At 48.3% G+C, this 27,027-nt stretch overlaps 1 protein-coding gene across 1 annotated transcript in view; it reads left to right on the forward strand.

The window, feature by feature from the left end:
- Window positions 1–948: 948 nt before the first annotated feature.
- The window catches only part of Anos1 (anosmin 1), a 140,247-nt gene continuing 114,168 nt past the window's right edge, over window positions 949–27,027 (forward strand). The window contains exons 1-2 of the mRNA XM_077107807.1: window positions 949–1,202; window positions 20,823–20,870. Coding sequence (XP_076963922.1) covers window positions 996–1,202; window positions 20,823–20,870 — 255 coding nt within the window. The 5' untranslated portion in view covers window positions 949–995. The remainder of the gene's footprint in view (window positions 1,203–20,822; window positions 20,871–27,027) is intronic.

Consider the following 27,027-nt stretch of genomic DNA (forward strand, 5'->3'; position numbering starts at 1 on the left):
ATGTAAGATGATGTTCTTGAAAAAAAAAAATCATAGGTATCATAGTTGCAGGTGGTGGTCATTATAATTTGTTAACTGGAAGAAGTCAAAACTGTAGAGTGGAAACGGGTAGCGCACAGGCCAGTGCTGGGGATTGCGGGTAATCCCCTATAAAGTCTGTCTGCAAAAGGGAATCAGGCGTTCTGATGTCATCTTTTGAGTATGATGAGCACCGCCGGGATCTGAGCTGTGTGGTGCTGCTAACGCCCGGTTCCACAAGTGCCTTCCGAGTGGGAATGTGGGGATGTCAGAGCCCAGGAATGTCAATCAGTGACTCCACATTCCAACAGGAGTGTGTGTGTGTGTGTGTGTGCGTGTGTGTGCGCGTTCGCCCGGAGGCTGTCCCTTCCTGGTGGAGCTCAGAGAAGGGTCCAGCCTTGCTACAGGTGCTTAGGGGCACTGACCTCTGCTGGACCTGCAGCGAAGCCTCCACCCCGGGTGGGAGATAAATGGGGAGAAGCAATTTAGGGGCCATCTGTCATCCCTCCGGGGCACTTCTGAGGCCCCCAGGGGACCCAGGAGCCCCTCCCTTGCAGCCCTGGCCAGCTCGCACCTGCCTGTTGGTCCGGCTGCTGGGGAGGGAGGGGGTCAGGAAGGTGGTAATGCGGACGGTGGGGGTGCCCGCCGGGGGGACCCACCCCGCGGTGACCCCGAGGCTCGGGGAAGCGCTGGGCGTGGCCCTCCCGGGGGCGCCCCGTTCGGGGGGGACCCTCAGACCTGCCCACGGGCCCGGGCGCGGCCTCCCCGTCACTCACTGCGCTCGCAGCCAATGGCGCGGCGGCCTGTCACCCTCACCCCGCCCCCGCGGGAGGCGGCCGGGCGGTCGCGTGCAGGGCCGGGGGCTGGAGTTGGACGGTGGAACTTTGCGGGCGACTCGCGGCCGAGGTCCCCGCCAGTGCGGCCCCGGCGCGGAGCTGGGAGCCACGGCCAGCGCCCGGCGCCCGCGACCCGCCGCCATGGAGCCCGCGGCGCCCGGCGCAGCCCTGACCCTCTGCCTCTGGCTGGCGGCCTGCGGGGGCTGCCTGGCGCCCAGCCCCGGAGCCGCGGCCGCGCGGCGGCTGGACGAGTCGCTGTCCGCCGGGAGCGTCCAGCGCGCCCGCTGCGCCTCCCGCTGCCTCAGCCTGCAGATCACGCGCCTCTCGGCCCTGGCCCAGCACTTCCAGGTACCGGGGACCCCTCGCCCGCCCTCCCGGGTCCTCCCCGCGGTGCGCGCGGCGGCTGGGGACGCACCGGGGCGCGCGCCCCCCAGGGCGGGAGAGAGAGAGAGAGAGAGAGAGAGAGAGAGAGAGAGAGAGAGAGCGAGCGCAGTTTTGCGGGTTCCGAGTGTGGGTGTGCGGATCTGCTGGTCTCCCAAGACTTGCGCGCGCGCCCACTCCGGCGGGGCGGGGTGGCGAGTCCAGCAAACTCCCGGTGGCTCCGCAGCCCTGGGAGCTGCCCGCCCGGAACGGGTCCCGAGGCCGCGCCCGGCTGCCGCAGGTGCCCGCGGGCGGACACTTTGGTCTGCGCCGAACTCCTGGCGCTAAAGCCCCGCGGGCGCAGAGCTCGCCGCCTCCCCTTCCCGCGCCCAGTGTGGGCATCCGGGCCAGGCTGCGTGCCCCGGGGTGAGAGCACAGTGTGCACAGTGGCTGCGCCTTTGGGAGCTCCAGAGGTTCTAGGTCTTGCTGGGGAACAGTTTCAGAGAACGGGGAACTTAGCAGGGCCGCGTTTGGATGCTCCGGGACGAATCCCGGGGTCAGAGTGTCCACCAGCGCATGGAGATTCTTCCACCTGGAGGGTGGAGGCGTGTGTGTGTGTGTGTGTGTGTGTGTGTGTGTGTGTGTAGGCACTGTCGGCGCCGCCGGTGGCTATTGAGGGGACCCTGCGCTGTGCCAGGACCCCGCAGGACCTGCGCCGCATTCCCGGTGCGGGTGGGCGCGCGCCAGCAGCTCCGGGACTCGCCTCTCCCTGCGAGCTCCGGAACCATCCTCTCACACGCCCTGTTTCTTGTCTCCCCCTCTCCTTCTCGTCTCTACCTTTAGCTGCCCACCTGTTCCAGGCTCCCAACTTCCAGCCCCAGGGCGGAAAGGCAGAGGGCAGACACAGACGCGGTTTCCCAGTCTGGGCAGGGATTGGAAGTCCGGCGCTCGGCTCTTCCAGTGTGCGCCCCTCCAACCCTGCAGCAGGGGTGACTCCAAAGAGAGGGGGTTTGGTGCAGCCGATGGTGGGGTGTGGGGGTGATCTTCCCTAGACCTGGCATGGCCTTCCCGACAGTTGAGCTCAAAGTTGGCATCTTCAGTGGTCCAATCCACCCCTGCCGTTTGTGGAGTGTGCACTTCTGTTTGTTCTAAGTCAGAGAAGCAATGTCCAGAGACTTGGAGACGCTCCTCCTGGGTCCCCAGGGCGGGAAAAGAAACCCTAGCACCCAGCGCCCCCCGAGGCTGGTGGAATTACAGGGATCTCCTGGAGGGCACCTGCACCCCAGGCACCTGGTTCCAAACCACCTGGGCCAACCCTGAAAGTCACTCTCCTGAGAACAGGCCATGCTATTGTTTCAACAAGAAGGCAACGTGAAACAAAAAGGAGCAGCCCATTCCCAGGGAAGAAGAGTATCTGTTCCCCCCCCCCTTCTTTTTACAGAATTGTCAGCTGCAGTAATTTATTTGTTTTACAGTTGCAGCGGCTACAGAAGCAGTTTAGATCAAGCCAAGTCCCGTGAAAGGGTTTTCTTGTGGTCTCTTGGCTTGATTTCTCTTCCCAAGAAAAACTGCTGACAGAGTACCCGTTGCCAGACAATCCCAATTACATTTTAATTAGCTGGGGTAAAATAAGCTGCAAATTACTCAGTTAGGACTTAATAACTGCTGGGGATTTTGTAATTAATTGCAAAGCCATTTGTGGAGGTTGAACCCTACCCTAGGAATACCTAGCGGATTTGTTTAAGTTGCAGGCAGTGAGTCTTCCCAAGATTTGGAAAGGTGGCCCAGCTTCCCGGCCCCCTCCCCCACTCCTGCCTTTAAAAACAAAACCCCCAGGAGGGACACTGGACGGGTCATCCTGGGTCCATGCACGACCCTGCATGTGGGATTTATTAATGGGTGAAAAGGGTGAGCCCCTCCGAGTCCTAGAAAGGTTCCATTCCTGTGACTCGGCACCTCCCAGGAGGGAGCCCATGAAGAAGGCTCTTTCATGAGTAGGTACTTGCTCCCATGATTTCCGGGATGGTTCAAAGCTGCTTTTTTTTTTAAAGATGGAAAAAGACTTGCTTTGAACCTGGATGACAGCCAGGTGTGGGGAGTCCCCAGCATGAGCCCTGCCAGGCTGGGGCTGGGATGAGCGCAACCTGCGCTCATCAGGGTAGAGAATTTTTATAGACAGTGGCTGGCAGCCCCCAGGGGCAGTGACCTATTAGAGGCCGGCGGAGGAGGCAGGGATCTCCAGAAGCCTCTGCACCCAGTTCTTTCCACCCCCTTACACCGCCCAGCGCTGCAGCAGTCAGGGTGGGAAGCCTAGATGGAGGTTTACAGCTGGGACTTGGAGGTCTGTGGGCTGATTGGGCTCCACACAGCGGCTGTCATCCAAGACTGAAGCGGTATGGACACCAAGTGGAAGCCTGCAGGTGGCCACGGTAGTGAACAGTACCTGGCCTCTGTCCCTGCCTGGAGGACCTCAGAATTTCAGACTGAAAAGAAGGTGCTTTCCCAAGCTCACCCTCTTACTAAGGAATGTGCCCCTGGTTCCTGAAGGTGGTTAGCAGGTGGTTATTGGGAAGGACATCCTTTCTACCAGGAAATAAGGAGGAGCTGCGAGGCTATGGGTGTGACCCAGGGAGGTGGGCTGTGGAGCCGGGGACCCCCAATCAGCCGCGTCGGAGGTGGGTCTCACAGGCAGAGCGTGCCGTTTCTCCACGTCAAAACCCTCATGCCAGTTAGCAGATGATGACTTACCCAGAAAGGCTAGATCAGAAGACAGAACATGCTAGAGACAATGCCCGACATAGGGAGAAAGAAGCCTACAGTGCTGGCACTCTGGGTGATGCAAAATGGAAATATGGTGTGTCTTTATTCAGAGAGAAAGGCGGGGGCGCGCTACAGAAGTAGAGCACAGCATCTTTTCCTTTCTTGTGGGGCCTTCTTTCTCTCTTGACGTCCCGTCTTGAATGCACTGTGGAGTGTTGCTCGCAGCCAAGAGACATTTACAAGTTAAATGACGGGTGGGAAGTGCCCTGTGCATCTTTATATTGGGCGGTAGTGGTTTTACATGCAAATGTCAGAGCCTGTCACCTGTGTGCCCAGTCTCCAGAGGTGCAGAATTTGCATGTCCAGACTCATCCCTGGGGGGAGCCTTGCGATGGGCAGCAGGACAAGCAAGTCGGAAAGGTTGGAAGGAGGTTGCAGCGCCCCCTGCAAAGTCTTCTGGGTATGCAGGAGGGTTGCGGGGGGACGCGGGCACACACTTGTATGCACAGATGTGGTGCTGGCCGGGACTCCTCTCTGCCAGCTGCTGTCCTCTGGCCTGGCAGGAAAGGCCACGTCCCCTTCCTATGACCAAATGCCCTTGCCCACAGCAGACGGGCCACCCCAAGTGTGTTACCCAAGCTACCTATTGGATTTGCGAGCTGCCTGGGTCAGGGTTGGGTGGGCAAGCACCTTGTCCCTGCTGAGTTTAAGGACTAGGCAGGACGGCCATGCATCGAGAGTCACCCGGGAAGAAAGAAGGGATTCAGGTCTTGGGTTTTCCTAATCCACTCCCTGGATCTCTGGCTGGGGGGGGGGGTACTGGGACTGAACCCAGGGGAGCTGTCCCACTGAGTACAGCGCCTTGCTAATTTGCCGAGGACAGCCTTGAACTTGCAGTCCTCCTGCCTCAGCCTCCCAAGTGGCTGGGGTCCCAGGGGTGCACCTCCATGCCTGGTGTAAATCATCATGTTTTTAATACATGTTTGTCCTTGTACTGACTTAAAAGTCCACCTTATTTTGACTGTAATGGAACATCTTAAAAAATAGTAGAAAATAGGCTTATTGACTTGTTCATTTCAAATATATATGGTTTTATATATTTGATTAAATGTGATATAATACATGCAGTATGTGAGCACTTGGAGCCTGAATCACAAAGTTGATGTTGTCACTGGGCCCAGGGCTACACACCTGTCATCTTAACGACTTGGGAGGCTGAGGCAGGAGGATCATAAGGGTGAGACCAGGAGACCCTGTTTCAAAATTAAAAATTAAAAAAGGGCTGGGGGTATAGCAGTGGTAAAGCATCCCTGGGTTTAATTCCCAGTACCCAAACAAACAAATTTTTAAAAAAGTTAATGTTGTAATGGAAGTATTTCCACTTTTAAAAGTGACTCAGCGATAGAGCATGTGCCTAGCCCATGTGAAGCCCTGTGTTTGGAACCCAGCGCTCAAACCAAAACCAAACAAAAAACAAGCAAGCAAACCAACCAACAAAACCCCCAGTTTTCCCGGAGCAATGGAACATACCTATCATTGCAGCAACTCAGGAGGCTGAGGCAGGAGGATGACAAGCTGGAGGCCAGCCTCTGCAACTTAGTGAGACCCTGAAATCAATCCCGAGTACCCAAAGTAGGGGGCCTACCTTAGTGCCAAATCTGAAGGCTACTCTACTTATTCAAAGCAATTCTCCAGATTTCATGGTAAGCCTTTGTATCACCGCAGTAACTGGTTCCATGATGGTGCTCTCTGGGGGCTGCCTTTGGGTTCTGACACTGGCCACCCTTCGACATGTCTAATTGACATGTCCAGGGCTCCATGGTTTGAGGGCATGCTGTCACCATATGGCCATCATGAAGTATGACTGAGCTGTCCCTCTTTACATGAACCAAAGATATCCAAAACCGCCCCAGACTTCAGAGCGCTGGTCAGTTTTCAGTTACTAGAACACATCATCTGAGAGAGTGACTTGTAAAGAGCAAAGATTCACTTTGGCTTAGTTTCTGGTCCATCATCCATTGGCCTGTGGTAAGTCTGTGTGGGAAACACTGCTCTCCTCATGGACAAGAAGTAAATGAGAAGGGAAGAGGGAGCAGCCAGGTCCCATGATCCTCTTTGAGGGCACACCCCCAATGACCTAAGACCTCTCCCCAAGCCCCACCTCTTTAAGGGTGCACCACCACCCAGTGGCAGTACCATGGAGACCAAGTCTTTAGCACCTGGGCCTTTGAGAGACAGAGAATTTAGCATCTCTCCCTGCAGACTAGTCCCCGCCTGCCTGGTCCAACTCATCACTTCTGTGTTTTCCAAAATTGATTATGTAGAAATGATTGATTGAAGAATGTGCAGTTTGAGCACCATAGTCAATATATAACCCAGGTTTCACGACTCCCTGACTTGTCATTACACCTTTAAAGAAGACCTTGGGGCCGTATACAGGTTTTAAAACTTGCACATAAAGAGGTTTACACTCGGGACCTTTAGGGTTGTTTGAATCGGTTCTCATCTCCAAGAGATTTCAGCCAAAAAGACTCCAAACCTGGGGCCCAATATATACCAACGTCATTGGCCCAGCGTCGAGTGACGTGTAAAAAGTCCACACCGTTCGCGAGAGCTTCAGAGAGTGTGATTGGCGGGTAGGTTAGTGTGGGGCGAGGACATCCTTAGCCACAGAACTGTCCAGAAGGTCTGGGGAGACAGATGCAAGGTTGATGGAGTGGTGCAGCATCAGCCGACTTTGGATTTTCCCAGCACAAAGTCCAACAAGCTTCCTTCTACACCTGCTCCTTTATTCTGGAAAGATGTCACGCGTGGTTTCAAAGAGAGGAGGGGAGGCATTCCCCCCCCCCCCGGTTATAGAGAAGGTTGGGAAAAAGCACTTCTCCCTGGCAGCCCATCAGCACGGTTGGCACAGAAGGGAACAGGAAGGCCGTGTTGGTGGCCGGCTCATTTTCTGTGTTGCTCTTTCGTAAAACACAAGACCCGTTGATCGAATCCTGTCCAGGCGTCCCATGGTTGGTGTGATTTCAAAGTGAGACTGTTCACAAGGAATGGACATTCACACAGCCCAAGCCCTGTGTCCTGCAGGGTGCGTCAAGACTGTGCCCAGACCATCACGCCCACAGCTGGCCCTAGGGCTGTTTTTCCTGGTTCTCGAGGGTCAGGGTGAATCTCAGTAGGACTTTATGGAGACCCTCGGCAACCCCCCCCCCCACTCCCACTCCAAGAAAGAGCCCCGGAGCGGCCTGGCATTTGTGGTGCATGCCTACAATTCCAGCAACTCAGGAGGCTGAGGCAGGAGGATCCCAAGTTCAAGGCCAGCCTCAGCAACTTAGCGAGGCCCTAAACAACTTTGGCAAGACCCTGTCTCCGAATAACAAATAAAAAGGGCTGGGATGTGGTTCGGTGCTTGGTAAATATCCGCTTGACCTTCATTCTCAGTGACCCCGCTTCTCGGCGCGTTGGTGGTGAGAGAAGGTGGTGAGGATAGCCCGCGTCATCTGCCCAGGGTCAGAGTGCTCCCTTCTCTCTTTTTTCTTGGAGCTCTTGGTTGCATGACCGTGAGGGGGTCCTGGATGGTTACAAGTTTGCTTTTAGGATAGAAAGAGTCTTAAAAAATATCAGCCCATGGACACCATCCCTGGGCACATACCCACCAAATCCTTCCAACGAACGAGACCCTGGAAAACACGGCATCCTTGTGGGTCTCCTAGGTCACAAGCACCCAGCACGCTGGTTGTGCATCCTGCCCCCAAGACCATCACCTTCAACGGCAGAGGGACAGCAGATAGCGCTATCCATCGTCTCTTAAATTGGTGTATTCATTGACCAACGATCATGCAAATTCACATTTCTCAGACAAAGAGTATTTTTCGCCCCTTTGTAAATTTGCTTCCTATAGATCCACCCAGATTTTCAGCGGTTCACTGAGTTCCTAGCACCACCAAACTGGACCCTTGGCATCACAGAGAAGGGTCAGGTCGTCCGGGAATACCTGGGGTCTGGGTCTCTCGACATTCCCTGGCTCTTGGCTGCAATTGCTGTTCTGCTGGGACCTTCTGGGAGCCTTTGTAAGTGGCAGTAGTGTCTCGTGTGTATGTGACAACTATTTGCAGGACCCCCAAGAGTCTCTCCTGTTTGTTCTCTTTCCTTCTGTTTGGCTTTGGGCGCCGGCGTCTTTACACCAAGGGTGTCTTTCCATCTTTCCTGTAAGATCTGAAAAACAGGGAAGGAGAGATTCTGAGCAAAGGGGAATCCAAAGCAATCAAGTTTGCGTGAAAACAGAATGTAGAGATGGGACTCTTTGGGGAGGGTGTTCACCCCCTAAAACCTTAAAACCTGTCTTCAGGGCAATCCGAGAGGCATCACCCCCAATCCAAAGGGTTGAAAAAAGGAAATAGAAGAAGAAAAAAAAAAATACCTAAACTACTTCATTTACCTTCTGCTGACCTTTTGTTCTAAATGGTAACTTTCGTCATTTCTGGTGATATCCAGAAAAGTGACAATTCCCTAAGTCCAGAAATGAAAACATAAAATGGAGAGGTCCCTTAATGACACGAGAAGCATTAATTTTGCAAAGTGATCCATCACCTTCCAAAGGATGTCATCAATCCCACCAGCGCCAGGACAAGACGGACGATGGGGATTCATCTAACTTAGGGAATTTGGGGAATTCCCCCCCCCCTTTTTTTTTCTGTCTTCCAGGTCACACTTTTTTCCTTCCCCAATTATTCTAACGTATTGATAACGGAACACACCACGTGGTTTTGGGTGGTACTCTGTCCCCCGAGTGCAAACGAGGTTTTTGTCTGAAGATAAAGCTATGCATTGCATTCTGGCTTGGAACATCACTGGGAGCTTCTCTAAAACCAGATTTGGGGCAGGGGGAGCTGAGAAAGTCCCAGCACAAACCCACACAAAGATTCCCCCTGAAAGGTGACTTCGCCTAGTCACCGCAGACCTGTTGGGTTACTGCAAGTGGCTCATCGAGTGGAACTTCATCAACTCTGGTTTGCTTCTTTAGTAATGCATCGTTGGAAAAGACGGTTTCCAGACCTGCACAAGGGTCTGAGCCCGTTTTTGAGTCCCTACGTAACTGGGAGGCAGAGTGCTCTTTTGAAACACTGTTCCTGCAGAGTTGCACACCTGATGCACTATGCCTGTTTGGAATGTGGCCGTGTTTCCTGGGGTCCCTCCGTGCACACCATTTTGGCTTTCCACCGTCTCTTTTATGGCCAACTCCTGACTTCTGTCCCTACTTGCTGGTGTTTTATGTCCTGCTCCACAGCTCTCTGTCCCCTCTGAATAGCTTCGCCCACGGTAGAGGACGAACTACGTATAAACGAGGAGCAGGGGACCCCCCCAGCCACGTGGCTGTCGGGGTTACCCGTTCTCCCCCGACAGCCTGCTATATGCATGATCTAAATAAAGGCAGAGTCACAAACTGGCATAAACTTGCGGCTGGCCCTCCTGTCTGCTCCCCATGAGTATGCCAAGCCTCTGCAGAATTACTGATTGCTTTCAGAAAAGACGAGAAGAACACGGAGGGGCGGGGGGCAGTGGAAAGGCTGTGTCCACTGTGGTTCTTTTCAATTGCCTTTGGCCTAGGGAGGTCAGTGTTTCAGAACTAGAACTCTAAAACCTAAAATAGGTACCCCACAGTTCTCTTTTTGCTTATTTTTTGTTTGTTCTTGATACTGGGGATTGAACCCCACCTCCCCCTGCTCCCTTGTCTTTATTTTATGTTTGGTGAAAGCAATCACCAAATATTTGCTCTTCTCTCCAGACATGACCCACATCTGGGAAGATGCACCCCCACCCCCCTGCCGCCCCCAGCACCGGAGCAGAATCGGAACAACATAGAGAACATTTTTTGCTGTTGTTGTTTCCAAACTTTTGTATCAAATGTTATGAGCTAACATCCTCACAGCTGCAAAGAAATTTAAAAAAAAAAAATCTAGGCAGCACATATCCACCGGTGAACCATCACCCTAGAAAAGCAAATATTTAGGAGTGACACATGAGGACAGACCTCCAGCTGCATTTTAGCCTCTTGCTATTTCCCCCAGGAGACGTGGATTGGAGTTGTACGTTGAACCTGTTTCCAACAAGAATAGGTTCACAAACTCTATTTGTTACTCTGAATTTTTTGGAAAAAAAAAGTTTTCTGCTTTGAACCCTTCTGGGAAGTTACAGGTCGAGTTTCATTTCTGCATATTCTCCACCCTGATCATCTCACACGGTGGGGTGCAGTCTCCAACCTGGGCAACGTAGACCATGAGCAGCGTGCCTGGCATCCTGGGGCTGTGTGGACATCGAGTGAGCACCACAGAGTGTCCCTGTGCAAGCGTGAATGGCACATGTCAATCACTCTATGGCTTCCTGATGCAGACAGGTGACCTGGTGAATAAGAGCCATGTGGGGCTGCTGCCGGCATGACACAGCACATAGCTTTCTGGCAAATTCTTTTTAAATGACTGGAAGGAGTAAAGTCTAAAATAGTGCTCAAGTGTAGACATGTCAACACAGAAACCAGAATCGACCGTAAGCATGCCTCGTTGGTGGATGAAAGGTCTTCATGCAGCACCCGACTGTATGGGTCCAGCTTCCACTCTACAACAAACATCCCCACAACTGCCAATCATTCCAAGTAGCTGTGCTGTGCCTGGTGCTTTGCTGAGTGCCGGGGCTTCAGAGGTGATCAAGTTGCAATCTTGTATTTTCAAGGGACTTAGCCTGACAGATAGCAGGTGCTTGTAGCAATGGTTGCACCTCAGAGACGGGAGGACATGTGCTAGAACCAGATAGCCCTGTCCCTAGGAGCACTCCGACCCCACCAGTTTCTCACTCATACATCTTTCAAGTCAGGGACTCTGGAAGCTTGTGTGACCCTGGGAGCTTGCTCCAGCATGGCGGGACAGACATCCCTGCACACAGGCGGAGGAAGATAACCACCAAAAGACACGGTTACCCTTGAAAACTTTCAAATAGCCCCTTAACTTTCTCTTTCCCAAATGTAACTGACTCCCTCTCTCTTCCCTTGGTCCACCTTTGTAAAGAATGTTCTTTTCTAAACACTTTTTTTTTTTTGCTGTTCCTTGCCTTAATTTCAGGAGCAATCATGCTTGACTGGGTTTTGCTTCATTGCCAAGCAATTTACTTAGAACTTTGAACTCAGCTCTGCAGAAAGATTGGCCCTTTTAAGGTGTGTTATATCCAGAATGAGCACCTGCTGCTAAAGATCCCTGGGTTCAAATAAATGAGTAGTGTGCGCGTAGCCCCGGATCCTCGGAGCCTCACACTCTTCTCTGAGAGCCAATAAACACGTGCATAACAATAAAAAGCTCATCTAATCTCCAAGTGAGCAAGCTACCTTCTAGGTTGACCTGCAAGCGCTTGGTTCTACAGATGGAACATGGAATCCAAGTATCTTTCCTGTGCATCTGTTTCCCTAAAGATCTCTTCTTGCCATATGCTACATGGGAGAGCTTAGGTAGAATTTTAAGATGAGGCACAAAAGTCTGGATAGACATTGGACAAGGAGCACAACTCACTGGATGCCAGGTATTCTCTTTCCAGAACACACCCGGCTTCCCGGATGCTGGGTGCTTATGGCTCTGCGGGTCACACGCGACTGTCTCGGGATGGAGATTTTCTGCATTGCAAAGCTTTTTCTTGGGGCTGTTGTTCTTTTTTCTCTCGCACACACTTAATTCATCATGTTTTCTCAAGTGATCCCTCATTAAAACATGGTATCTTTTTTGAAGTTTGTACCAAAGGAACCCGGAATTGTGATGAATGAGTTAGACTGTCACAAAAGTTCCGGGGGGTTTTACAGACCGCGAGGTGCTCCAATTTAGCGTGATGAATTAGTCTGCAGTCCCCAGTGAATAACATGTAAATTAGAATAATGAGAAAGCATACATCACAAGAAAACAATGTGACAAAAATCCAACACTGAGCCAAGTCATGTGCACGGGGGAAAATGTGTATTTCTCGCAATGTTTTCTCCTGGTTAGACTTTCCCCTCTGCAAAACCTCAACCCCCAGCCCTACACACTTTTTGTGCCTATTGAGGTGGTGGGTCTTTTTCAATCATGAAAATAGGTGCATCTAAGATTTATGAGCGTATTTCAAAATATGTTCATATTTTGAATGAATATGTTCATATTTTGAAGTGGAAATAACAGTTTCCATTTACAGGGCATTAGATATATTTTCAGCCAGAACTTTTAGAAAGGGTGATAACCATCTTCACAGTAGATTCCAGTTCACAGGCTCTAGAAACCTATTCTTTCTGGCTGCTCTTGTGAGTAATTAGCTTGATAACTTAAGATTGATCCTTAACCTCTGCAGGTCAGCATGCCAGATAATGTGCCTCATGGGAATAACTTCTTTCGCAGGACAGATTGCAGCTGTCAAGACCTACAGCTGTCAAGCATCTATTTTGAAAAATAATAGGGTGATTTGAGAGTGCCTTTGGAATATGTGGGTTTTGTTTTAGTACCATGGATTGAACTCAGGGGCATTTGACCCTGAGCCCCATCCCCAGCCCTATTTTGCATTTTATTTAGAGACAGGGTTGCACTGAGTTGCTTAGAGCCTTGCTTTGGCTGAGGCTGGCTTTGAACTGGTGATCCTCCTGCCTCAGCCTCCAGAGCCACTGGGATTACAGGCATGCACCACCGTGCCCGGCTGGAGTGTGCTTTGGTCACCTACCTCATTGTCATCTGAAGCAACGAATAACATCTTCCTACACCTTTCTAACGAAGGTGGTCTTGCATGAAGGAAACGGCAACTTGGTAGGGACCACACCGGACATGCTTACCTGGGCTCCCAGTGCTCCCGGGTCTCTGTCTTGCAGAAGCAGAAACTGAGGAGCCCTAGTTGGGAATTGTAGGTGCACGAACGTATCCACAAGCCCCGAGTTCAGTCTATGAGCTTATCAAAAGGATGGTCCTTTTTCAGTAACTGGAGTCCTCGGAACTCCCCATGCAAGTCGGACGGAGGACTCCGGAGGCTGCTGGGTAAACCTGGAGAGATGGAAGAAAGCCACATCTGGAGTCTTGACGCCGATCCGCGGGTCGCCAGGGAAGAGGAATTGTCCTCATGTCCACTGCGGCAGGACCTCAGGCTGCACCACCGGGCAGAGCTGTGCACACCGCTTACTGCGCCTACCCCGGAGGTGCCCCCTCGGCAGGCCGGGAGTGACGTGGGGCCTTTTGCATGTCTGTCACATTCCTCGGGGGAGGCTTTCCTGGGAAAATAAGGATTTATTACACAGGACGCCTGTCTCCAAGAAAATCTGTCTCCAAGAGAAGTGTATTTTAATTAAGTCGTCTTTGACTCGATGACATTGTTGCATGTTTTTATTTTTTTCAATTCCCCAGGCTTTCATGCTTTTTTTAGACTTCCCGAGACCCCATGCCCTCATCCAAAGAGGGAGGATGTTGCACTGGAAACCCCGTTAACTCTTGCATTTCCTGTGGTCTGGAATGTTCCGCGGAAGCTTGAGTCACCACCGTTGCTGATGGCGTTGGCGCGCTGTCCAGATGCAGGATGATTCTGGACGATTCTGGACAGTCTTAGGCGTGGTCCTTTGAGGTTGAAAGCTCATAGGTCCTGCCTCGGGCCCTGTCCTTCACGCCCCCCTTCTCCCTGGACACCAGGGAGCAGGTTTTCAAAAGATCCTCATTTTCACGTTCACTTCCAGGATGTGACAGGTCTGGGCTCTTCTCTCCGTCCTGCCCTCGAGTATCCCCCATGTTGCCTTACAGCGTTTGTGACCTTCTTTCCTCACACCAGGACAAGAGGCCATCTGCATCGCATTTTCCTCTGGTGGGCCTGACCTCTTCCTTTGGCATGGCCGACACTTTGGAGAAGGTTATTAGAGGACTTAGTCAATTAGAGAAGAAAATATCAGCAGGCAGAGACTCTGGACGCTGCTAATCCTGTGCCCCTCCTCTTTTGCTCTGGAGTGGGATCTGAGATTTTGCAAGGGATTTGGGGGATGGGGAAATTCATGAGGCAGGGTGGCGTGTGACAGGGACCTCTTTCCTTGCAAAGAATGGTGTGTTATGAGACAGTTACACGTCATTAACAGATACATTTGCACTGTTTCGCAAGGCGATGGATCAAACGACCCTCCAAGGACTTGTAACTGCGTGGCGTGAGCTGAGTCAGATTCAAAAGTTCACAGACGTTGCCAGTGGATATTTGGAACCTCACTCTGGGTCCCTTTTGTTATTCTGGTTATAGTGAGGAAACACACTTGGCCTCTGTCGACCCTTTGCTTTGGAGGAGAGAGACTGACAGAAATGCCCGTTGATAAGTGCCCTTTGCAGAGAAAAAATGACCACTGTTGATGATAGTGCAGTTCAGAGAGTTGTGAAACACACTGTGAGTCGTGTCATTAACCATAGAGAAGTAACAATCCCAAAGTCCTTGATCAAGTTTGATAAAACAATGTAGAAAATGATGTGCAATCATTTGTGAGTAAAAAACAGCAATTATACATTCCCTTTCCCGAGGTGGACAACTTGGAATCCTGATGTAGCTAAAACGGCTTGCAAAAATCAAGGTTTTGGTAACTGTGTAACTTTCACTTTTGCTGGAATTCCCCCTTGATAAATTTTCCGCTAGGCACATAAAACATCCTGCCATCAAAACATAATAGTAATAACAACCGTTCAGGGAAACAAGATACATTTCAGCCACTTTTAAACTTGCAATCACTTTCTTCTCTTTCCGGAGAATTACAGTCAAGTATGTGTGCAAGCTTTCCATTACTGCAACAAAAATCCCTGGGATAATGAACTTAAAAAGAGGAGAGGTTTATTTGGGCTCACAGTTCTACAGGGTTGGATTTATAGATATATATATATATGGTGGGTTGCACTTATTGTTTGGGGGCTTTGGGGTTGACACCCATTTCCTTTTTTTACAAAAAGAAACAAAACCAAAAAACCCCAAAGTCACTTCTGTTCAATTGTTGCATACACAGCTTTGCACTAAAGTGACTTTTCAAAGCCCAGGAGCAAAGCAACTTCCATTAACAAGTTGGAATGACCGTGTGTGTGTGTGTGTGTGTGTGTGTGTGTGTGTGCGTGTGTGTGTGTGTGTGTGTGTGTGTGTGTTCTTTGGGAAGCAGCCTCAACAGACCACAGTGCCCCAGGTACCAGGAAAGCGTGTGACATGACGTGAAGTCATACTCTGCCCTCAGTGGTTTTCCTAAGTCTGCAGATTCAGGACACGTGTTCCAGGGTTTGAGGTTGGAGCCCAGGGTACCCCTGGGCAGTGCGGCTCACAGGGCTGACCCTGGGAGGGATGGAAGGAGTCATGGAAGAGGAGGCAGGGTGGGGCTGTTGTGCCGCGGCAGGAACGGCCTTGGAGGATCCCACACTCTCTCTGGAGCTCAGAAAACCTTGAGAGCCATCCTGAATTGGGCAAGGACACACGTACATCTAGAAAGGTCCCCAGAAAAGCTCACCTCTTGGAGGCCAACAGGGCAAGGTCCAGAGATGGGGCTTTCAGTCAATGAAAAGAGAGCGGTATCTGCAGAAGTGGATTAATCCATTTGGTGGATTAATCATTCAGAGCAAACTATGAATGCTAAGATAGGTGAGTTTCACGGTAAGGGTCAGAAATACAAGTAGCGAGGCCAACTCAGCCTCCCCCGCTGGAGACAGTGCTGGAAGCAGATGGTCATTCCCACCTGTGCCCATCTGGACACATCCCTTCACCCCATAACCAGCCCCTGACTGTTTTCCAAACAAGTAGCTGTGGCAGCTGGAGAGACGTTCCTAGGTGGAGAAGAATCCACACAGTGTTTACTAGGAAAGTTAAGACCTCAGAGACGGGCCCGGGCATGCTGTCTTGGACGTCTGAAGTCATCTGCGCTTTTCCTGGTCTCCGCTGCCAAGGACAAGCTGTGAGGGGAATGGAATCCGTGTCCACAGATCTGCATTTTTGCAGGAACAGAGCTCTGCTTGTTCAGTTGATGGTAGCAACTCCATTACTCACGCTTCCTCGTTTTGTAACACGACTCATTTACCGAATTTCAGTTATTATACTTAATGCTCCCTCTAAATCTGCTTAAAGTTGGATTTGCTTCAGAACATGTCATTTATTTTATCTTGAAATCGTCCAGGGTTTTGTATGATTTGAGGGACAGCCTGCAGTTTACCAGAGAATATAAATTCGGTCCAAATAGAGAGTATAAATATAACACGCTAACTATAAGCCTGTTAGACATTCATTAATCAATTAAATGTAAGTATACACATTAACATAGAAATATGATGCTGTCTTGGTCTGTTTTCTGTTACTGTTACAAAATACTTGGGGCGAGTCATTGATCAAGCGTAGAAGTGGATTTGGCTCATGATTCTGGAGGCCGGGAATACAGGACGGTGGTGATTATTTCTCAGATGCTTCTATTTGACCCCAAAGGCAAACTTTGGTTCCATTTCCTGTATTTTCCTGCGGAAGCTGGTGGACATTTATTCTGTAGAAAACAAAATACAGGACCTACTTCCTAAAAGCTACAGGGAAAATGGGAAGTGGTTCAGCTCACTCTATTTCTTTAATTCTTATGATTTAATAATGTCTGAAGTTTAAACTCCTTTATATGAACCCCCCCCTTCAATTAATATTTATTAAGATGGTTGTCTGTGTGTTGGGCACTCGGCCAGGGGTGAGAGAGCTGGGGAAGAGCAGGGACTCTGGGTGTTTCAGGCTGGGGGTGTCTTACTAAGGGTTCTGGGAGTGTGGTTCAATGGTGGGCCATATGCTTAGTGTGCCCGAGGCCCTGGGTTCAATCCCCAGCACTTAAAAAGAAAAAAAAAAAATACTCTTTTCTCTGCCTTTTCCTTCTCTCTCCCCTGACCTCTGACAACAGCAAAAACACCCTTAACATCATAAATTAAAGCAAATTATATTATACCACGGTTCTAAGCTAATAGGAAAATATCTGGGGTCAAAGGAATCTCTCCATTTTAATTATTTCCTTTAAAAAAAGCATTTTACATAGTAACAAAATCGTCAGTGGAGAATCATGGCTGGTCATGGGCAGTTTCTTTGCATGGATTTGGTTGTCCACAGTTTGGTATTTTCGAAACCGCAGCTGATTCTGTTGTTCCTCTAGCTCTGGTTATATTAAAGACAGTACACAGGATGGTTGATACTTCTCTTTTCGGATGCTTGATCTAGATAACCAGTTTTCATTCATCTTGATCCCTCCCATGTGGGTGTCTTTGAGTGAATGGAGTGTTTTCTTTGCTGGAAGCTTTTGAAGAATTATTTTTTCTTTAAGGGAAAACAATAATCAAAAGGGCTACAGATGGAGAGACTTTGAAAATGTCATTGAAATTACAGCCGGGTGCAGGCGATTGAACTTCCAGAAACTGAAAGTTGGCTGGACTGGCGTTCATGTTTGATCCGGTTAAACCAACAAAATGCAGGATGTAATCTTTCTATGATTATGGAAGCCCCCCTGTCTGATCCTACCTGGAGGTTACGGTAATGATGCGCCAGCAAAGCTCTTTCGAAGGCACTTTGATGCTTCGCCGGGGCTGGCCTGACGCCAGAACAAGACTTTATTGCAAATGCTGTGTTTTATTTTGCTGGTCAAGTGGCTGAGCCGGTGAAGGCTCTCGTAGCAGGAGGGAGAACTTCCCCCGGGGTGGGGTGACGCAGGGAGTGGGGGGCTTGGAATTTTCCATGATTCGTTTGCTCACGGAGCCTTACAGGTAAGCAAATTATGGGGTCGGCAGCCCTGGGACACATGGGCACACCTGGGCCAAACAGAGTGGCCAGCAAAGTGAGGGTTTGGCTAACAAAGTACCTGATGCTGTTAGGCAGGTGCTTTGCAGAGATAAACGCTATGGTAAAGGCTCAGAGATGGCTGTAGGGGTACAGAGCAGCACAGGATCTTGGTGTGGGGCAAAATAAGACACTGGCAGAAAAACAGGACACCCAAGATCCTCAAAGGAACGAGACATATATTTTGGGGAAAAAAAGTATACATACATGCGTGTGTGTGCGCGTGCATGTGTGTGTGTGTGCTTAATTGCATGCATATATATGCAGGTGGGTGTGTGGCAAATGTCTTTGTAGAACAATCTCCATGAATAAATCCAAAAGACAAATGATGTACTGGAGAATCCTTGCAACCAACAAATATATAGCCTGGGACCATCCATGCCGGCCAATCAAATTGGAAACAAAGCAAAAGTACTAAGCCGCTGCACATTCCCAGTGTGGGCAAATGCTGAGAGGCAGCTACCACCCAGGGAGAAACACAGGAGAGGCAGCCCTTGTATTGCAAAGACTGTCTTTTTGTATTTGCAATAATGAATGCTTCTGAATCTCACTGATCAGACGGAATCAGAGAGTCCAGGGTGAGTGTTATCCATTACGGCAGGGAGATGTTAAGTGTGGGATCATTCCTCTACTCCTAAAAGCAATAATGATGGAGCTGGGCACAGTGGCACACGCCTGTCATCCCCGCAGCTTGGGAGGCTGAGGCAGGAGGATCGCGAGTTCAAAGCCAGCCTCAGCCAAAGGGAGGCCGTAAGCAACTCAGTGAGACCCTGTCTCTAAATAAAATACAAAATAGGGCTGGGGATGGGGCTCAGAGGTCAAGTGCCCCTGAGTTCAATCCCTGGTAACCCCCACCCTAATAAAACCCAATAATGATAGTGGGCCCCCTTTCCCCCTCCCCTGATATCTAAGTTCCTGCCAATCATTTTGTAAGTCTTTATATGGATTCTCTTTAATCGTCTTAAGCACACTCTCTTCCCTAATCATAATCACCTTCATTGCTTGCTTGCTATTGCCCCAAATATTCCTTTGTAAAGACAGAGCTTTTTATTTAATGTGAGTGGGAATTTTTGCTTACAGTGAAGCTGCCTTGATTGAGATAATGCATTGGTATTAATTCTCAATAAAACATAACAACGTAACATCTGGACTCTGAGGCTTATGAGTCCGTTTCATTTGGGTGGGTGCAGAGGAACCAGCAGGTTGCAGAGCATGGGGTTTGTGGGGCGGGGAGAGGGTTTGCATTGGGAAACTGGGGTCCCGGTGCCGATGGTGATCTTTGCGGGGCTCTTTTGTGTTTTTTGTTAAAGTTTGTCCACTCTCTGAACAGTCAGGGTGCAAAGGAAACAAGGTATTCCATGCCTGTCTCATGGATATAATCTTGTCTTTTATTTTCTTAACCCTCGGACATTTGTTAAATTAAAAAACGTGAATATCTAGAGATTAGTCCAAATCCACTATAATCCACTTCTTGCCCGTTTACCTGATTGCCTCCCTTCTTCTCCACCCAGTCCACCAATCTGACCGGCAGATTGATGGATCGCAGTGCTGGGGGTTGAACCCAGGACCTTGGGCATGCTAGGTGACCACTCTGCCACGGAGCTACATCATGACCTACTGCTTCCCCAACATAGACTATTCAAAACCATCCATGTCCATTCTTATCTCTCCCTTCCAAGATTGGAAACCTGGGGATTCCTCCATAACCCAGTGCCAGTCCCACCCCTGTGTCTGACTGTGGCTTTCCTTACTGAGTCGGGGACTGGCCCTGACCCAGCCTTACTGCTTTCCAACCCCAAATAACGAGGGTGAGACTCTCGCGGTGAGGCCGGGTTGTGCTCAGAGGGACGCGTTCCCCGGTAGTCCCAGCAGGAGCCAACTGCGCCCAGAACAAACAGGGGACACCAGCACCTCACTTGGTGAATTCATCCTGGTATCTCCAAAGCCGAGAACAAGGCATCGGAGGCCTTAATCATGTTTTTATTTAATTTGGCAGGAGGAATAATAGAGGTTGAACTCGGGGGCGCTTTACCACTGAGGTTATGCACTACTACTCTGTTCATGCAGATATTCTTCAAGGCCAAAGCCTAGAGCTTCTAACCTGGGAAATGGGCCACCGAACTCCATCCCCATCCTTCATAGCTTTGCTGACACCCCCGCCCGGCACAATCCAACTTGAAATATCACAAGCGCAGGGAAATCGTGTCCCAAATGTTAGTCACGGTGCATGCCAGGTTCCCAGGTGGAAATGTTCAGGATCATAAATAAGCTCCGGAGTGTGTTGTCTATTAAGTGGGTGTGAAGCATGCCGAGTGGTTCAGCCACACCCTCACATGCCGCAGAAGGAGGTTTTAAAGGTCAGCAACAGATTGCGACCATGACGGCGGTCCCCTACGGTGACAGTTGAATTGAGAACTCAATGTGACCTACTTTGAAGGTACCGCACTTATATTCAGATATGTTTAGATTCGTGACTAGGATCGTTCCAATTGCCTGTGGCATTCGGTACAGTGACATGCTGTAGAGCCCAGGAGCAAAGGCTATACCCTGTCATCCAGCGTGACGTAGGGCTGTATGATCCAGGTTCACGCCCGACCACTCCACGGTGTTCACACAGGAAAAGAAAATGAGAGGCTTGTCCTGTGAGCTCTGCCTCTCATGATTGTCGTTTGGCTAAGCTCAAAAGCCTCCGAGATGCCCAACTTGTACATTTCCCAAAACTGCTGACTCTGGACAGAATGCCTACTGTTCACGACCCTGGCAGGCGGTCTCTCGTGGCTCCACACACCGTGAGAGTTGGCTCAGACGCTCTTCCCTTCTGGACATCTTGGAATCGTCCGTGTTTCGTGTCTTTATTTATATCATAAAGTTGATGACAAAAGCAGCCATTACCTTAGAGACATGTTTTCTTCCTTAGAAACGCATCAACATTGCAAGATGGGTCTTTTAAAAAGTAAATATTTTTAAAATATGCACCATTAGAAAGTCATTAAATGGGTCAATCTTTCTTTTTTTCTTTTTTTGCAGAACAACGGCTCCCTGGTTTGGTGCCAGAATCACAAGCAATGTTCGAAGGTAGGTTTCCTACAACTGTGTTCTTACTGTAACCAGCTGTTAATTTTGGAATGGGGAGTCACAGGAAGTGGCAGAGCGCAGAGAAATCACATGCATCCAGTTTCTACGAGTGCTTACACGGTACACTTCACATACATTGGTACAGATAATTTCCTGAAGGTAGAGGCTTTAATATTCTACCACATTTTCTCTTTATTCTGTGTTATGTGTGTGCAAACGCATGCCAGGAATTGAACCCAGGTCCTTGCTCATGCTAAGCACATGCTCTGCCACTGAGCTTGTACCCTCATTTTTAAGGGGAGTGGGCACTGGGGATTGAACTCAAGGACACCTCACCCCTGAGCCCCATCCCCAGCCTATTTTGTATTTTATTTAGAGACAGGGTCTCACTGATTTGCTTAGCTGAGGGTGGTTTTGAACTCGCGATCCTCCTGCCTCAGCCTCCAGAGTTGCTGGGAATACAGGCGTGCATAACTTTATGTTTTTAATAAAAAAAGTTTTTAAAGGAGAAATGCCCTCCAGTTAGACTGGAATATTTAATGCCTTCTACTTACTCCTGTGTTATTTTGTAAGTAGTTTTTGGTTGGTTTCTAGAAATTTCTGGTTAAATAATTTGATTCTTTAATTAAAGTGTCTTTTATGTTCTTTAAATTTTCTTTCTTGCTGAACACAAGCACTCACACACAGTCACACACACTATAAACTTTTTAAAATATGTAGTAGAATAATTTTTAAAAATCGTCCTCCAAACATCACAATCTTACAAATTAGACACGCATGCGTGCACACACACACACACACACACACACACACACACAGTGGTAGTCTAGTCAGTATTAAGCTGGTTTTATATTCAGATTATATGAATAATAAAATTTGTAAGCTTCTTAATAACTACAGCAATGTTGGAATCAGAATAGTGTTTAAATATGTTTATTTCATAGATGAACTATTGAGCCAAAAATGGAAGAATCTTTTATTTCATAACCAAAATTTCATGTGAGAAGCACCTAACAATATTGAAACAACTTGTGTGTGTAACATGACTATTTTGAAAGGTCTTTTAGACACATTGTCTTAAATGATAGAAGGATAATATTTCTAAACTGCAGATTCTGCACACACTGTGTCATTTAATGGCATCAAGGTTATTTAAAAGTGGAACAGGATTCCTCATGCTTTGTGAAGTGAGTTGGTGAGAATCTGCTCGGCTTACCTCTGACTGTGTAGATCTGAAACAGAAATGAAATCTGGTTTAGGATCCATTTACTCTCTTTATGGAATAGCCTAAGCATTTGCTCTGATAAGTCATTTCCTGGTGTCTGTCATATCAATTCATTCTTCAGCTGGAATTTTGGGTGATTTATTTATGTCATCATTGCAGATGAACTTTTGGAATTTGCCTGTCTACTTATGTGTCTGTCTTACTATGAGACTGACTAAATTTCAGAAGTGTTGTTTTGAATAGTTGGACATTACATGAATGGTAATTTGTTTTATCAGTGTTATTTCTTATTTAAGCACTCATTTTCTCATTATTCCATGGAGAAATTAGGTTTTTTTCAGACTTGAAGGTCATTTGAATAGAAGAGGGTCATGTGACATATTTACGTAAACATTGCAATGAAAGAAAATGGCATCATAGATTGTTAAGCCATATTTTGCAACTGAATCATGAAGATTTGACTTCAGTCTTTGAATTTTCCAGGAAAAGCAGTCAATTTCTCTTGCAGGAAAGCAAGAATGGATCAATAAGTCACAGCTAACTCCATCGGAAACTATGGAATACATTATAAAACTAACATAAGTTTAAGAATTACCTTTCATTTGTGATCTTAGGGAATCCTTGGTGTGAACCTTACATATTAACCAAACTTCATCTCCTTGGGTGTTATCACAACTGGATACAGGAACACAAGATCACAGTGTGCATTTCTCTGGTGTTTCATGAGATATTGTACAATTTTTTTCTCTTCACCCATAGGCTACTAAGTTCTATTTTATAGAACAGAAAACTCAGGAATGCACACATTTGATCACAGTTCTGGAATCACTTAACAATAAGTAGAAATAATGCTGAGGTCTAGGTCCCTGTCTGCCCTGAACCGTGTTGTATTTGGGTCAACAAGTTTAAAAAATCGATTTTAAACAAATATTGAGACAGAACACTTTTAAAAACCACAGAAGTAAGGTTGACAATATGATTTTTAAATATTTTAACACATTTTCCTATTTGTTCTAATTTCTACATGACAGTTGAATGTATTTTGATACATCATACATAGATGGAGCATAACTTCTCATTCTGCCGGTTGTACAAGATGTAGAATCACACCAGTCGTATAGCCATATACACACACAGGGTCATAATGTCCCATTCATTCTACTATCCATTCTACCCCATACCATTTCCCCTCCTTTTACTGCCCTGTACCTAATCCATAGTATCTCCATTCTTCCCTAGCTGCCTGTCCCCCACTGTGAATTAGCATCCACATAACAGAGAAAACATTCAGCCTTTGGATTTGGGGGATTGGCTTACTTCACTGAGCCTGATATTCTCCAGCTCCACCCATTTACCAACAAATGCCATCATTTCATTCTTCTTTAAGGCTGAGTAATATTCCATTGTGTATTTACATCACCTTTTCTTTATCCATTTATCAGTGGAAGGGCACTTAGATTGGTTCCATAGTTTAGCTATTGGGAATTGTGCTGCTATAAACATTGATGTGGCTGCGTCATTATACCACACTGATTTTAAGTATAGACTGAGGGGTGGGATAGCTGGGTCAAATGGAGGTTCCATTCCCAGTTTTCTGAGGAAGCCCCATTCTGCTTTCCAGAGTGGTTGCACCACTTTGCAGTCCCACCAGCCACGTATGAGTGCGCCTTTTCCCCACATCCTCGCCAACACTTATTGTTGTTTGTATTCTTCACAATTGCCATTCTGACTGGAGTGGGATGGAATCTCAGAGTAGTTTTGAATGCAATATGATTTTCTTTCTTTTTCTTTTTTTGGGTACTAAGGATCAAACCCAGGGATGCTTAATCCCTGAGTCACATCTCATCACTATTATTATTATTATTATTTACCAGGGGTTGAACCCAGGGGGCACTTAACCACTGAGTCACTTCCCCAGGAATTTTTACTTTTTATTTACAGACACAGTCTCACCAAGTTGCTTGGGGCCTGGCTAAATTTCTGAGGCCGGCCTTGAACTTGCAATCCTCCTACCTCAGCCTCCTGAGCAGCTGGAGTTCCAGGCATGCGCCACTGTGTCTGGCTCACAGCATGATTTTCTTATTAGATATTATAAGATAGGGATTGCGTAATGTTTTATAGACACCTCACACTTCCCTGTGACTTCTGGTTACTATCTGCAAAGCCAGTGAGTTCTCCTTCAGAATCCCCCCAGGGCAGGATCCCTCTGCCCCCGCTAACTGCTCACCTCCTCCGCTGCCACCATCCCTCTCCCCCGGCTGAACCCGTGCACATACTCATGGGTGTCCCGGACCCTACTCCTGCTCCGGACTACACCACTGATTCCGGGAAGGACCCTTCAGACAGAGCAGTGGAATCCTGCTGCCTGTACCCTACACCTCATTTCCCGGTCACCCAGACTAAGCGCCCAGGCTGTCCTTGGTCTCATTGGTACTTTGTGCCTGTCTTGTTATATGCTGGCTCAGAGGAGTCCCCCAAGAGCTCACCTGTGAGACAATGCAAGAAAGTTCAGAGGAGAAGTGACTGGATGATGAAAGGTGTAACCTCATCAGTGGATTAATCCACTTGAATGGATTAATTGGGTGGAAACTCCTTTGACCGTAGGCTCTGGATAAACTTCGAACACCTTTCATCTGATAGTGGCTCCCTGAATGTCCGTGCACTGTTCTGCGGGAGCCTGCAGCCCCCTCTTTCCTCCTCTGAGCCCCGTCTCCATGGCTGGACTTCCGCTTCCCATTGGGTTTTGAGTTTGTGTATTGAAGCAGGAGTTCAGGGACTCCTCTTGGTGCCTGGGTGCGCTGCTTTGATCTCAGTGGGAGTTCGGTTCCTCCAAGGGCTACCCTCCAAATTCTTGGTCATCTTCCAGGTTGATTCAGAGCCCAATTGAGAGGTGAGGAAGACTGGTTTTGCTTTCAAGAACATCTGCACAGATTCACTTGGGCATCTGTGAAATTTATTGGACAAGGGTCAACCCTCTGGAACACAAATGCATGTGACTGTCGAAGGTTTTTTGTTTCGTATTAGATGCGTTCAAAGATTTATGAGATAATAACAGTAAATCCAGAAAGCCCAAGGAAAACATGTCTCGGGAGCAAAACGAAACCACAGACATACATGGAAATGCGCTCAATCTCCAAATACCCAAGAACAAAGCGGAGTATCTGTTTGGGTTTGCGGTGCCAATGAACCATGGATCAAAATTTCAGAGGCATTATGTACTTTCAGCCTCTTATGATACTTCCTGCATGCATGCAATATTCCCTGACTTTAAGTGGTAAATCCAAGGGCAAAGTTGATGTGGAGCCAGCATCCCTTATCCAATGTACTAGTCTGGTTTTGGAAGCCGGGAACCGCCTCTCAGGCAGACCCACCTTTCACAGAGACTCATAAGAGAAGTGCAGGCTCATGCCCCTCTGGGATCGAGCATCCATCCAGTTTCCTGAAGAAAACTTCTCAGTGGTATATAATGAATTCTTCTTTGCCTTGGATGCCAACATCAATATTTTTTCAAGGAAAGATCACATCTTGATTGCCGAGGAGAAAATAAATATGATGTGATGGTATTAGAAGAGAAAAGAGAAATATTCCAGGATTTCCTTAATTTTCTTGATAGAAAGTGGATTAATCCACTTGAATGGATTAACTGCTTTGACCTTAGGCTCTGGATAATGTATATGAATAGTTTCCTGCTCATTCTGGTGCACGCCTGTAATCCCAGCAACTCAGGAGGTTGAGGCAGGAGGATCACAGGTTCAAAGCCAGCCTCGGCAATTTAGCAAGACCCTGCCTCAAAATTAAAAGTAAATAGGGCTGAGGATGATGTGGCTCAGTGGTTAAGCACCCCTGGGTTCAATCTGGGTACCTAAAAAGAAGAAGGCAAGGGGAAGAAATGGTTTGTGTGTGTGTGAGCTTTCAAATAGTTTTCTCTAGAAAAAGCATTAATACAGTATTATACTAGCATAACTAATTTTAATTCAAAGTTAAATGCAAATTTGTCTGACGATCCTATAATATCATCACCAAAAATAAAATAAAATAAAAGCATGATTTTAAGTAGCTCAATGGCCTTTATGTCAAACTTGACCTTTTGAATAGCAAATGATCACCAGCAAGCCTAGTCTATCACTTCATGAGCAACATCATTTACAATGACATCATCCAATATGACCCTACAGGAGCATTAACCGGGGGATACCATCTCTGATATAAAGGCTGAAATACAAAGAATAAGAGAGGAAAGAAAAAAAGAGACAATGTGAGAAAAAAATATACCTTCCAGAGAGGGTACTCAGCACATGCCATTTTCTTATGTGGTAAAGGAATTTGTTAGTCCTGGGATTGGAGAGAAACTTCCGGAAGCTTCCAGCCCTGTGCCTACTAGTGATTCTGCAAGTACACGGGCGGGTTCAGGATTTCAGCATTTGGAGAAGTGCCACACCCCCTCCATCTGTCCCGGGAATGCAAGCCCAGGGTTCTAATTGGAGCCTCTAGCAGGGGGACAACGTGAAGGGGTGTCCTAGATTGGCGTGATGCTAAGTGTTTTCCGCCGGCCTGCTGGCGACTTTCATCAGACATATTAGTTGGCACGTGGGTGATCTTTAGCCTGCAGGAACCGGCGCATTCCAGGTCGTGTGGGCCCCCACACTAGTCTATCTGCTAAAAGACCGAGCACCGCTCCCCGCTAGGTAGGTAACGCACTCAATCCTGAAGGCAAAGAATGGGTTCTTATGCAGATCCAAATCCCATCAGTGACAAGTTAACGGCTCAATGTGTTTCTGATTTTCCACGTCCGCTTTGCGGGTGTGAGACGCTTCCCCCTGCTGTCAACTTCAAAGGACAGACGGTGCAAGGGAGCAGGCTCCCCCGTGTAAGTCTGAGTCCTCATTCTTTCCGAAGGGCTTACTATTCATTTCCCCTTCCCTGGGATGCAAG

The sequence above is a fragment of the Callospermophilus lateralis genome, chromosome Y (genome assembly GCF_048772815.1).
Source record: "Callospermophilus lateralis isolate mCalLat2 chromosome Y, mCalLat2.hap1, whole genome shotgun sequence".
NCBI lineage: Eukaryota > Metazoa > Chordata > Mammalia > Rodentia > Sciuridae > Callospermophilus > Callospermophilus lateralis.